This window comes from Sitodiplosis mosellana, unplaced genomic scaffold, assembly GCF_009176505.1.
Source record: "Sitodiplosis mosellana isolate CC-2019 unplaced genomic scaffold, AAFC_SMos_1.0 Smas_scaffold_6226, whole genome shotgun sequence".
Lineage (NCBI taxonomy): Eukaryota > Metazoa > Arthropoda > Insecta > Diptera > Cecidomyiidae > Sitodiplosis > Sitodiplosis mosellana.
In genome coordinates this window covers 4,528,278-4,541,817 of record NW_022601467.1, presented here as the reverse complement: position 1 = coordinate 4,541,817, position 13,540 = coordinate 4,528,278, and the positions used below count along the sequence as shown (strand labels likewise).

At 37.0% G+C, this 13,540-nt stretch overlaps 2 protein-coding genes across 3 annotated transcripts; one reads left to right on the top strand and one right to left on the bottom strand.

Moving 5' to 3' along the window:
* Positions 1 to 682: 682 nt before the first annotated feature.
* Positions 683 to 7,363, bottom strand: LOC129579185 (uncharacterized). 2 transcript variants are annotated; one of them, XM_055468959.1, is made up of 8 exons: positions 5,032 to 7,363; positions 4,800 to 4,949; positions 4,450 to 4,629; positions 4,120 to 4,361; positions 3,836 to 4,029; positions 3,341 to 3,762; positions 2,566 to 3,209; positions 683 to 2,446 (listed from the first exon to the last, which is right to left on the bottom strand). In XM_055468959.1, exons 1-8 carry the CDS (start codon positions 5,173 to 5,175, stop codon positions 2,323 to 2,325), a joined length of 2,100 nt encoding a protein of 699 aa, XP_055324934.1. In that variant the 5' UTR covers positions 5,176 to 7,363; the 3' UTR covers positions 683 to 2,322. The 2 variants fall into 2 exon arrangements, with proteins under 2 accessions (XP_055324934.1, XP_055324935.1); XM_055468960.1 differs by having other exon boundaries at positions 4,450 to 4,617.
* Positions 7,364 to 7,649: 286 nt separating this feature from the next.
* Positions 7,650 to 11,756, top strand: LOC129579192 (myosin light chain kinase family member 4-like). The gene is made up of 6 exons (XM_055468969.1): positions 7,650 to 7,783; positions 9,980 to 10,073; positions 10,159 to 10,362; positions 10,458 to 10,723; positions 10,927 to 11,155; positions 11,352 to 11,756. The coding sequence occupies exons 1-6, from the start codon at positions 7,750 to 7,752 to the stop codon at positions 11,536 to 11,538; spliced, it is 1,014 nt and encodes a 337-aa protein (XP_055324944.1). The 5' UTR covers positions 7,650 to 7,749; the 3' UTR covers positions 11,539 to 11,756.
* Positions 11,757 to 13,540: the final 1,784 nt, after the last annotated feature.

The window sequence follows — 13,540 nt, the reverse complement described above, 5'->3', positions numbered from 1 at the left end:
AGAGCGGGAAATGGTCACGCTTTACGCAAAGCACGTGTAAAGCGTGGTTATTTATATTAGCCAGCTTATCGGTTTGAATGTGACGGCGAGTCCATTTTCACAAAATTACTTCATAAATTCTCTACATATGAAGATCATGAATAACGAATCCTGGATCTATGCTGTGAGATCACCTTGTCGATGACCTGCCTCAACTCAACGTAATATTTGTAAGTTACAACTCGCAGCATTGAATATAATGAAAAATGTTCAGTACACAAAATCCTAGAAGATTATAACATTTTACCAACGCATTTTTGGAATCGAAAGCAACAAGACTAAGCTTGAAACTTACCTAGCAAATTTTCAATTATGAATGTTGACTCCAAACTCTTGCAAAATGCAAACCGCTTCATGGATGTGATCTAATGATTTTCTATGTGTTGATGGAATGAAATACAAAAATCACGATGTATTTTGAACTAAATGATTTTATATTTTTTATTTACGACTCAGTAGAAATGAAAGCAATATATTTTTCACAATAAATGTCCATCAGTGTTCGTTTGAATACATTGTTATTCACAAGAAATAGGTCCAGTTGAAAAGTATTTTAAAATTGAATGAAGAAAGAGTGAAAATGGTTGACAAACTGAAAACAAAAAGGAAAAAAAGTAAGAAAAAAAAAAAAAATCCGAATCAATTTTCATGGAATTGTTTCATCAGTTTAATTATTTTTGTCGAACAAAAAATACAATACACACAACATAAAAAGAAGAAATAAAACAGAAAAAAAATACAATATTTGTTTTTAATATACAAGTCGGTACAAATAACAAAGACAATAAATTAAGATCAATGTGAATTCTGCAATAGTATTGTGTATTTCCTTCCTTGCATTCCGTGAACCATTGGTGTTCATTGCGATTGTTCAGTTGGGAAATGTTTCGGTCGAAAAACGGATAAATTTATAAGGTGTGGTGGATGGCAAATGCCGGAAATGAATTACGTTGCATTGCCGCCACATTCAATTTCAATTTTCACAAGCCGGCTGTAGCCTTCTTTGATTTTGACAATTTTCACTCAGTCAATATGTGCATCGACACATATTTTTTGTTTGTTTTTCCGCACGAATAATTAATTTATGACACTCATGGTCCTAAATCTTGAACTGGTTTCTACATGCACAATTATTATAATTTGAATGACGTAAAAATGTTTGCGTGTTGTTTTTTTATTTTCTTTATAAGTTTTTAAAATTGTCTCTGACTTAACGATCAAAGTTTCTTTTTTTTTCCTTATTTTCATGCTGATTTCACGTAAATAGATACGATGTGTTTTAATTCTCTTGGGATGGTGAACATGTTTCTTGTATCTGGATACGTGAATGTGTGTGAGTGTTGGTTTCTTTGCGTACTTTCTTTCTTTGAGTTATGCTTAATTTATACATGCTTGCTCTCCGATTATACATCACTAAGCAATTCTTCACAATGAATAGGAATCGACAAAAAATCTCAAAAAAGTCTTAATCTTACGTTTGTTTTTAAATGTAAATTTTTCTAACCTTCTTACATTTAGATGATAATTTAGTTTAAATGTTCTTTTTTCTCTTGGATTTGGTTGCTGATGATGCCACTGTGCTGCTTTGACAATGCAATTGTGTGTTTGTGTGATTGAATTCGAAATTCAGCCATATTTGTGCCAATTATGGTCATTTTGATTAGTTTCTTTAAATTATGCTTGCACATCGAACGGTGTGTGAATTAATGCGCGACAGATTCAAATGATTTGCTTTAGTGTTTGATACGACGGAGATATTTCATTTGGAAACTAAATTATACAAATATATTAATTAATGGATACACGAATGCAATTGAGATTGTGAACGATTTCTGAGGAGAACACCCACTTTCGATCAAAATGAATCGATTTTTGTTAATTTTTGTGTGTTTTCTCATTTTCTTCTTTTTATTTTTCATAAATTGCACCTCTTGAATGTCATGCAAAGAATCCTTGCCACCAAAAAGGGCACGATTATCGCCATTTTACAACTGTTATGCCATCTTCATAAGCCGTTTCCAATAAGTGTGAGTGTGTGCATGTGGGCTCTGTGTGTGTGCAAATCATTAGCAAGCAAAGAGCAAGATTTCGATACAAACATTTTATATTTAATCAATGAAGAGAAACCCATTTGAGTCTTAAAGATCCAGCACTTTTCTGTTGTTGTTAACTCAAGTGTTTTTTTTTATGGTTTCGAAAAAGAAAAGAATGATTTGATTTGTTTAAGATGAGAAACGGTTCGACCGTTGGAAAAAGTGCGCACGAAATGTTTCATTGGAATTTTTAGTTCACTGCAGTGACTGTGTACACCAACGTTGGTTGCTGTTGTACCGGTTCGGGTGCTTGCTGCTGTTGCTGCTGCTGCTGCTGCTGCTGCTGCTGTACCTGTTGTTTTTGTTCGTGCGACCTAATTGAAGGGAAACAAATACATTTAGAATAAAAGTTTCAAAGCGAACATTGTTCAGGGCTCGTTCGCATAATATCATTCTACTCTACTACTATAGCTCAAGTCTCTGTCTAACTCACTTTTTGTGTTTGTTGAGATTGTCCTTTCGAGAGAACAGCTTATGGCAAATATCACAATCGAATTGCTTTTTGCCGGTGTGTGACACACAGTGTCGCATCAGATGCTCCTTTCGACTGAACGCCTTATTACAGTTAGGCTCTTCACACTTGAACGGTCGCAATCCCAAATGCAGTTTCACATGCTGAGCCAAATGCTCCTTCCGTTTAAATACCTTGTCGCAGATTTCACATGTTGGAACGTCCGATTTGGCCGAACCGCCACCACCAGACGATGAGTTTGTGGTTTGCGTTGTGACAAGGGTTGTCGATGTGTTTGAATCGGATGTCTCCACTTTAATGGCATTGGCTTTGTTGTTTGGCTTTGCCGTGACCACCGTTGTTTTCGTCATGGTTCTTCGAACGGCTGTCTTGGCATGTGCGGCATACGTGCTGGTTGTTGATGTCGTTGTATTTGATAGAGTGGGTAGCTTGAAAATTTGTGGTTTGGCAACCGGTTTCGTTTCCATTTTCTCCTGTGCTTGCTCCACTTTGACCCTTTGGAACGTGATTGCGGACGTTTCGGGCAATGGTAATGTGACATTTTGCGGCACCACATTTTGCAATGTGGTGAATTGAACTTTGCCGTCAGCGGTTAACTGATGATCCTGTGAAATGAATTCGAACCATTTATTTATTAATTATTTCAATATTTTCCTCAAATTATGAATAAATCGCTAGATTTCGCAAAAAACGTTAAACCCCACTTCCCAATTAATGGATAAATTTATGAACAAACCTGCGTAATGGTAATATTTTGTCCGCTAGAAGTATAAATGGTACGTGTTTCCGGAACGATGGTCGCCTGTTGAATACTTTCCGTTGAATGGTGCTGCGTTTGAACGTAATGCGGCTGTGCCAATGAAATTGATGTTGGTAGGTTAGCGGTCGATGTGAGTTGGACCACTTGTTGACCGTCAACGGTGGTAATTTGCTGCGGGTCCACTTTCATTTGCAAATATGTGCCAGGTAAAACGAGATTTTTCGTATCAATCTGTGCCATAATCTGTTGGTCATTGTTGCTGCCGTCTTTCAGTGTGATTGGTAAGAAGCATTTATTGCCAGACGACAAGAATTTCAGATCTTGTAATGTGATCGCTTGCGTTTTGTTTGCGGTATTGGCCACGGTGATGGTGTTACCCGGTGCTATACTATGTGTAACTGCATGGAGAAAAGTATTCAACATTTAATTCCTCCAAATCAAAATCGAAAAACAAAAAGTGTTGAAACAAACCTGTGTTCGATTGAACTTTTTGCTGTTGTTGCACCGGCGGGCTGGTCAACACCAAATTAATTTTGGGCTTTTTCGATGGGGATGTTTCGATAATTTTCACAGTCGGTTCTTTGCGCTTCAGAATTGGTGTCACTTTTGTTGCATTGGCTGGCTTGAGTTTCAGAAACTCATTCACTTGGGAGTATGTGTTGTTGCTGCAGACAAATTGAAAAACAATGCACACATTTATTCCAATGTTCTATCATTTGATAATGACATCTGCTAAATATAGTTTCATTGCTCACCTTATGGCTGTTTGTTGAGTTGGTGTGGTGTGTGTTTGCTGTACGAATTGTGGGTCTTGAATGGTTATTGCACCCGTTGGCTCGATTTTATAGTGAATTTGATTGGACTTTAGCGTCTTTCCATCCAATGTGATTGTGTATTGTTGCACTGGTTGTTGCTGTTGCTGTTGCTGTTGCGGTTGTTGTTGTTGCACTGGTTGAATGTTGTTGATAATTTGTGGTTCATTTGATTCATCGACATTCTGGGAAAATTAATTCAAACATTTTACATAAACACACTCATTCAAAAAAGAGAAGAAGAATGATAGGGCTATGAAAATTCATGCTAACCTGAATGCCGACCGCCTGGATAATACTACTTAGGAAATCGGTGGAGTTTTTCGAGTTTTGTACTGAAGTTTTGGTGAGCGTTGTATGGCCAATGGTGATCGGGGTGCTGGTATTCGAAATGGTCTTCAGCATTGGTGGCGATGTTGGCGTCTTTTTCGGTGACACATCCTTGATATAAACCTAAAGTAAATTAATATTTTCGTTGTTTTTTGTGCGAGCATAGCAATTGGAAACACAACCACCCAAACAGAAACAGAATCGAAGCAAAAACCGAAAGAAAAGAAGGCAACCACTACAAACTACAATAGAACGAACAAAAAAACAAATGGAATATAATTCCGAATACAAACCTTTCCTCCGTTTCGTAGTTTGGTTGAGTTTAAGCAGCTCTCCAGCATGGATTGGGCATTGACGCATGTCTCTCGGAATTTCACAATCGTTTCCACTTGGGTAAGACATTGTGAGCAGACGATTTTTGGTAGTTTGTCTGTTTCGCTGACCTGAACGAGGACAAAAAAAGAGACCAGAGCATTAGTTAACGCATCCAAACAATTCAACGCTGACACACACATTGACACTTACAACAATCGGTAAACAGCCAGCGATTTTCTCATATAAATTTTTCCTTCTTCCCTCCTCAGAGAAGATGTGCACTTTTTTCGTGCAATGGCTTGCCGTGCACAAACGGCATAGTTCATAATAGTTGACACACCGATATCCAGACATCTTTTCTTTTCGAAATTACGGGTCGTTCCTTTTCTATACAATCAAGCTAATTTTTTTCGATTTGTATGCAAGCGTTCTCAAAAACAGTCTAAATAAAGCATTTCAATCGCCAAGATCATTTCAATTCATCTCTCTGGTCAAAATGGTTCTCTCTCTCTCTCTATTTTTAAAATTATGATGATGATGCCATGATCAATAAATAAAAGTCAAGCCATATTACGCGCACTTGGGCTCACAAATACACAGTGCACAAAATGCGAGCGAATCGCGGTGCACGTAAAAAAAAATTAAAAGAAATAGATGCAAAACAAAAAGGCTGTTTTTTGAGGTTATGTATACGCGTTACACCAAATAGAATATATTGGTTTTTTTCTCTCGTTTCTCGTATGCCCCTTCGCTAGCTACACAGATTTTCACTCTATGTTGATGCTCTTGGTGGATGTGTCGTCGGTGTTTGACTGCCCAATATTTATCTCGTGTTGAATTTTTCCACCAAAAACACTTTGACAAAACTGCTTGTTTGTTGATTTGCGACAAGACAAAATTCCGAAATTTCAAGCGCGGAACGGAATTTTCACTTTTTTCGGTTTTACAACACATGCACATGTACACTTGGATAGATTTTTCGTCGTTTCGTTTCGTTTGCTTTTATTTATCAAACAACACTAGACCATCAACGATATACACACAATGTTTATGGCCGATATACAATTGCATTCAAACAATGTTTCTGCATGCAGATTTTTCATTTCCACACCGAATCCACGCCACTATACTACCATTTTATGCGCTTCATTCGACGCTTTCAATGTGCGTTCGATTGAAATACGTTACAATTTCGATGTTTATTTCCGAAAAAGATACATAAACAAAATTATGCAATTTACGCTCTTCTGGTGCGACGCTTCGATTTCTCTAAACAATATCATTTGACAGTCGTTTTTTTTATTGAAGTATCGAGATTTCGAGATGTTCGATATTCTGGCTTGGCGCTCATGTTTGTGTGTTTAATGTTGCATACATACACACATGCACGCATCCACATACATAGCCACAAGGTATGCGCAGTAGACGTGCTTTTGTTTGCTTGTTTCGAGTGTGCGTTCCGATGATCGTCTGTATATGCAAAAGACAAGTACACCAAAAAACAGAGCCATATTCTAAACTAGAACGTTGGTTGGTTTTCCCTTGTGTCTCGTCTCTCGTCGGTAGCTGTTGCTGCTGATGAATGTTGAAATTGGTATAAAATGAATTATATGCATAGAGTGCAATAGATGAATGAATTTTTTTAAGGTGACCGCAACGCTGAATTTATGTCGTTGCGGAACGCTGCCATACACAGTTCAAATTTCATTGAGAAATAGACAATTTCAAGCGAAGTTTGTTTTTCTCTCTCTCTCTCTCGCATCAATTACAAAATGAAAAACATACATCCGTTTAAAGGATAATTCGTATGGTTTGTTTTGATTCCTATCGGTCGTAAATCATTCCATGTGCGTTTTTTTCCGCTATCTCTTGTGTTTTCGTAAATCATTCGCTCGTTTAAGATGTGCTAAATATTCGACTTTTTATTTACAAACGCTCCCGTCCGTCCGTATTCATTTCCCCTTCGTTGATGATAGATAGATGACGGTAGCATACACGTGAATTCGTGTTAGAATACAAGTATACATGACTTTTCAAACGCATCATTATTGTAAACAGATTTAGTTTAGATCCATTCAGTGCGGGCGAGAGACAGAGATAGAGACGGAGTTTAAAAAAAATCAAATTGTGACTACTTCTCGTTCAGTGTTTGGGATAAGTACGATCATAAGGCACACGGTGCCGCACGAGATACAAGAATACATGCAAAAATACACGGAGACGATTGTATCACGACCGACCAAAAAATGAAACCGACCGAGAAAATCAACGGAAAACTGTTGATTATCTTTGCCGAGGAGATGCGTATCGAATGAGCGGGAGTGAGAGCCTACGAAGGAGCGAGTGAGAACCAGCGAGTAAATGTGAACGATGCGGCGGTATGTATATTGGCACAGGAGCCGATCAACAACAACATCATACACGAGAGTTGAATGTTACATGCCAAAATTAATAAGCTACCGAGGAAAATTCGTATATTTTTTTGAAATGACTTTGCTAATAGCTAGTCTGAGCGATTTTGAATAGTCGAATCTGGTACGTAGACTCGTGTAGTCGAGTGACGATATTCATATCTAATTTGAATTCGATTTTTTTTCTTTCGGTTTTGCACACACATATTCCGAGTGTGCCGTGTTTGATCGTTTCTCGTTTTTTTTTTTCGTTTGTATTTTTCGCATCTGGAAAAGTTGATAATCATTTTTTATTTATCGTTACGGTGCAAGAAATTGTTTTTTCCAAGCGCTTGATAAACGTGTTGCTTATTTTTCATGAGTTTTTCGCGTAAACGGATTCAAGGCAACGCATCGACAAAGCCATTATTAGTCGATTGAGTTGCAGTGCCGAATCGAACGACGAAATAAGGAAAAAGAGAGAGAATCAAAGAAGAAAAACGTAAACAAAAGGAACGGCGTGAAAATCGGATTAGCTATGATCGTGGTTGATGAAAATGACCCAATCGGTGGTAATATATGCATACATATGTGTATGTGTGTGCGTTTGCGTGTGCTCCAAACTAGTTGATTGTGGTTTTTAACAAAATCGAAAGACCACTTTTTGAATGTTTACTGTTTTTTTTTTCATAAATGTCATTCATTTGCTTAGATTTAGTGTTGAATCAGTGTTGCAATTGCAAGGCACAAACAGCAACTCCACAATTTGCTTATTGAAATGAAATACAGAATTAAGAACAAATAAAAAAACAAGAAGAATTCGCACACAAACAGAAAAAAAGAACTCTCTCAATCTCTTATTCTCACTTTCTTGCTAGCTGGCTCTCGGAACGCGTGAAGAACACACATTTAATGGTGCTTGTAATTTATGAATGCTACCGTAAAAATGCCCGCTAATTAGTTTGAATTTTAAATTATTCACTTTTTGACATGATGCCTCAAATGTTTGTCAACGTTTGTGCGGGTTGCAATTTTCAAGCATTCAGACAATGTGAGAGAGAAATAATGCGAATTGAATGCGGTTGCTGTTGTTGTTTCTGCTGTTGCTGCGGCTGCTTTCGAAGAGAGAAATCAGTTCGTTCCTCATTTTCATCATAATTTACGTACAAATATATTTATTTATATGTTGAACTCTGATTCAGAGTGTGATGTCAGGACTGAGTCTTCCATTCAAGATTATTGTTTGTTTGTTTTTGTTGTTGCTTGCGATTTCTATCGCTTGTAATTCATATCCCGTGCAACGATTCTACGGCAAATGGCTAAAATAATGAACTATTTTGAAGATTTCAAGTGCGGAAAGATTTGAATGAACATGAACACCATTTTCAGAACAAAAGAAAGAGAGATCATCGTAGTTCGCTCCCCTTTCGTCTTTCAAAAACCAACAATATTCAACAATTGAATATATTATTTTCAGATCATTCGTTTTAAAAACAGAAAAATACACATACACATAACGCAGCGACAATAAAAGTACAGAAATAAAATGATTTGAAGCAAAAAAAAAATAATAAATAGATTTTTTTTAGAGTTTTATTTACAAGCGCCCGCTGTCGCGTCATAAACATTAGTCTTGAACTCGCCATCGCAATGAATTGATTGTTCCTTTTCTTCTTCTTATTCTCTTTTTGTCTGTATATTGACACTTTTTTCTATCTCTATCTCTCTCTCTCTCTCTCGTGTTCATTCTCTGGGCGCTTGTGTATTATTGTTGTTGTCTTTTTCTACGTTCGTTTGCTTTCGTCGTATTTATTTTGTATACTCGCAATGTTTCACTTTTTGAATCCTACATAAAAATAAATTCGCGCGCGTGTAAATGCGACTCGCCTTTATGCCTTTTTTTCTCGTTCGCGCTAAATGAACGAGAGCATTTGTCTTTCGGTTCGTTTTTTTTTCGCCTCCTCTTGAATAAATTTTTTCTTCTTGTTTCTTGGCAATGATTTTGGCTCTCGATAACACTCCGATTCCGAATTGAAAGATCAAATCTCGCGAAACCTCTCCCTCTCGCTACCTCCATCTCTCTCTCGTCGACAACGATCACATATATTTCCGTACACAAATAATCCGCACCTTGATTGTGTTATCAATTTCAATTCTTTTGTTTTGTATTTTTGCCAATTTCATCTTCATTCTGCGCATATTTAATTATTGTAACAATGTTAACATTCGTTTGATTGACTCTGTTTCAAAAATACTACGTCAACTCTCTTGTTCTCTCAGTCGAGTCAACTCTGTCGCTCTCTCGTTTACGCAGTGACTGAATTACGATGAATTAATTGATGAACGGACGAAAAATTGAAGTCAATGTATTCGCACGTCAACAACTGACGTGGATGACCAGTGTATAGTACGAGTTCACACCAAAAAAAACACCTCTTAATTGAAGTTAATTAATATTATTTTGACTTCGATCATTTTCGATGTGGTTTTTCTTTTTCGGTGGAGTCATGAAAAGACTCAAGTTATCCTTGACATTGAGGCGAAATTTCAGGCAAAGAATAAAAACGGCTATAATGCGTTGATTTGCGTTCCGGTCGATTTCGATGGGTTTGCGATCAAAAGTCGTTGAAAAATTATGGGCCACTCTGATGTGTCATTGGCATTGAATATATTCATAATGAGCTGATTTTCTTTCATGATATTTTAATAAAATTTTGGCCAACATCACATGTTCATAAGCTACACGTTGCGATTTGTTTATATTCTAGAAATTGAAGCAAGTTTTCCGTATCGAGATGTGCAGTTGAAAAAAGGTTCGATATCTAGAGATATCTATGATATTTCATCAGAAGAACTTGGCAGGTAATTGGACTTTGAATCCATGAAAAATTGAATTGACGAATACTAAATCAATTTCGATCGTAATTTAATTCTTGCGCAAGATTAGAGGAACATATGGAACCGTGTATTTGTGTAAGGAAAAGACAACCGGCCTTCAGCTTGCGGCAAAATATGTAAAAGTCACATGCAAAGAGGATCGACGTAACATGGAACGGGAAATTGAAATCATGAGCGGATTACATCATCCGAGGATTATCCAATTGTACGATGCATATGATGATGGTTCAACGATTGTTTGTGTCTTAGAATTGTAAGTCAATGGCATCAGTCAGTCACACTTTCTTTCACCTTATAAAAGTACCAACATCTCAATTTCTATAATAAAACGCAACAAATCTGCTGCAGAATTCAAGGTGGCGAACTATTTGAACGTGTCATCGAAGAAGATTATGTTTTGACTGAAAAGGCATGCACCATTTTTATTCGACAAATTTGTGAAGGAGTCGATTTTCTGCACAGTCGTGATATACTCCATTTGGATCTCAAACCGGAAAATGTTTTATGCTTGTCGCGAGAAGGTAATCGAATTAAACTTATTGACTTCGGCATGGCGCGCAGATATGATCCCACCAAACAACTTCAAATTTTATTTGGAACCGCTGAATTTGTCGGTATGCATACCTGTAATATTTTACTCAATTGCTTATCAACCTAAATTTCTTGCTATTAATTGAAATTTTAAAGTGTTCAACCAAAAAATTTCCGAAAACTTGGCATAAATCCGTTTTTATCCTAAATTATAAGTTTATTTCATGGACCAATTTTTTACTCTAAATAATGATAAAAATCAATATTTTTAATCTTGAATGAATAGCTCCAGAAATCGTGAACTTCGATGCGATATCGTATTGCACTGACATGTGGGCGGTTGGTGTAATTTGCTACGTTCTTTTATCCGGATTATCCCCGTTTATGGGCGATACAGATATAGACACCATGACAAATGTTACACTTTGCAAGTACAATTTCGACGATGATGCATTCAATCAGGTGTCGGAATGCGCCAAAGATTTTGTTCAACAACTTCTCCAGAAAGAGGGAACGTGAGTGTTTTTTCTTCCATCTTCATTGAATCCAAAACTTTACTAAACTTGCTTTAAATTCTGTCAATTGTTTTTCCATTAAGAAAAAGAGGAAACTAATGAAAATCCTTGATTTTCGTTGTAAAATCACCACTTTTCTCTCGTAAAATTTATGTATCGATTTCCATTAATCAAATTTTTTATTTTATAATTGCAGCAAACGATTGACGACGCAGGGGGCTTTAAATCATCCATGGTTGATTGATTCAGCATTCAATACGGAATTGCATGTGACAAAAACCAAACTAAAGCGATATGTTATTAAAAAACGGTGGATCAAAGCGGTCAATACGATAATTGCGCTACGGCGGATGGGCGCCAAAATTGATTTAGATTTAGTTTAATTACACTGAAATGCCAAAAGAAACAACAACGACAGCCACCAAAAAAAAAAGAAAATAAACCAATCAATTTAGCCAAAAGGAAAATGTTCAATATTTAAAATTAACTGGTGTGAATTGCATTGTTTATCCAATGAGTCATGTATTTATTACTTATTATTACCATCGTTCCGATTTCAATAACCGAATTAAATGAATTGACAGAAGCAAAAAAAAAAAAACGTGGAAAATTAATTAGTTTTTGATGTTGGTGCTCATAAAGATGGTTGAATTGGTTCAATTAAAATTTCAAGTGAATTTCAGTCCAGAATGGAGTGCAACGCGTGTTTAGGGCTTCCATGCGAAATTCAATACATCAAAGACGCGAACAATATTGTGAAATCAAGTTAATCATTTTGATCGGCGGCAACAATTTACAGGCGGGATAAAAATGTAACCCGAAAAAAAGAAGAAGAAAAAATAAATCCGTGCATCGATCGAATGAGGACGTTATTTGAAAAGAGAGAGAGAGAGAGAGAGGGAGAGAGAGAGCACCTTGAATTGCTGCATGTGTCGCGCTTTTCGAATCGAATCGGCATTTTCATTGAGCATTTTCAATGGATGATGCGATTGTGCGCGACGACGACAACAACGACAACGGCCCACCATACGCACCTATAGTGAATTCCATGTATTCATCCGTTGTGCGAATGTTGATTGTGAATCATTTCAAGAATTTTTACATCATTAAGAGGTATTCTATTTATTCGCTAACAAGCATGCCTGAACAAAAGTTTTGCGTTGCCTCCTTTTTTGTCGTGTTTTCGTTTTTCGGTAAATTATGTGTTATCACTTTCTCATAGGCGCTGGTGCACAAAGGCCGAAGCGCGCGACGCTGTTCGCTCTTCTTCTTCCTCTTCTTTTCTGCCCAGTTGTGCACTGGCCACAGTCGATCGAATCCCATCGTCTCGTTTTTCGCGGGCAACAACAATAACAACGATATATCACATGTGAGATTCAAGCTGTTGGTCCATTGAGCAAAACTCAAAGGGAAAAGATAAAACTGTTTGTCGTCGAATTCGGACATCATTCCAATGGGAAGTCGACATTTGTAATCTTTTGTCTGCATGTGTTTTTCGGATGCATTAATACTGCACACAATATAAAAATATTTCAGTGGGCAATTTTATTTAACGAATGACATTGAGGGAGGAAAAGAGTTGCCAGTCCCAAAAATATACAACAGCCGAATGTAAAAGAATACAACAACTAAATGTATCGGAATGTAAAGTTGGATGTTCAATTTAATTAACAATCTATCACAAGTTGATGTACAACGGCAGCACCGTTGCACCGTTGCACCGTGTGGATCAATTAACCGACACCGACCTTTTGAGGAGAAAAAGAAATCAATGCACACACACTCTCTCAAGGAAGAGAAGGAAAAAAAACGAATATGCATGCGAACAAAAGAAAAGCGAAAAGCACAAAGAAAACGACAAAATTGAGAGAAGTTCAAGAAAAAAAAAGACACACAGAATATTTATTTGAAAGAAGGAAAAAAAAACGTCTATTTTAAGTGGCAAGACCCAATTAATTTTTCGTTCTTGTCGCAACATTGAAAGGCGCGCATCGACTTCGATTGAAAAGTGAACGTGTGAGCGCAAAGGCACACACACACACACACACTCAATTTGAGGCACAAAAGGAACCAAAACACAAAAACATCCGTATGTCTTTCGGCCAACCACTTGGATGATCGCTTGGTCTAGATTTGGTGGTGCGTAGTAAATCTTTTTGTGCGATTACGTGAATGACTACCAACGTCGATCTCGCGCACCCAACAATTCAATGGTAAATTCTTTTTCATATTCGATTTCTTCATTTCTGCCTCGGTCACATCGCTTTTCGTTTGTAATTCGCCTTCTTTCTTTGATTGGCTCTCGATTTGATTCGATTCCCTTTTTTCTTCGCCCAAATCGATTTATTGTTCCTGTGGCTTCAAAATCGCAATAATATTATTATT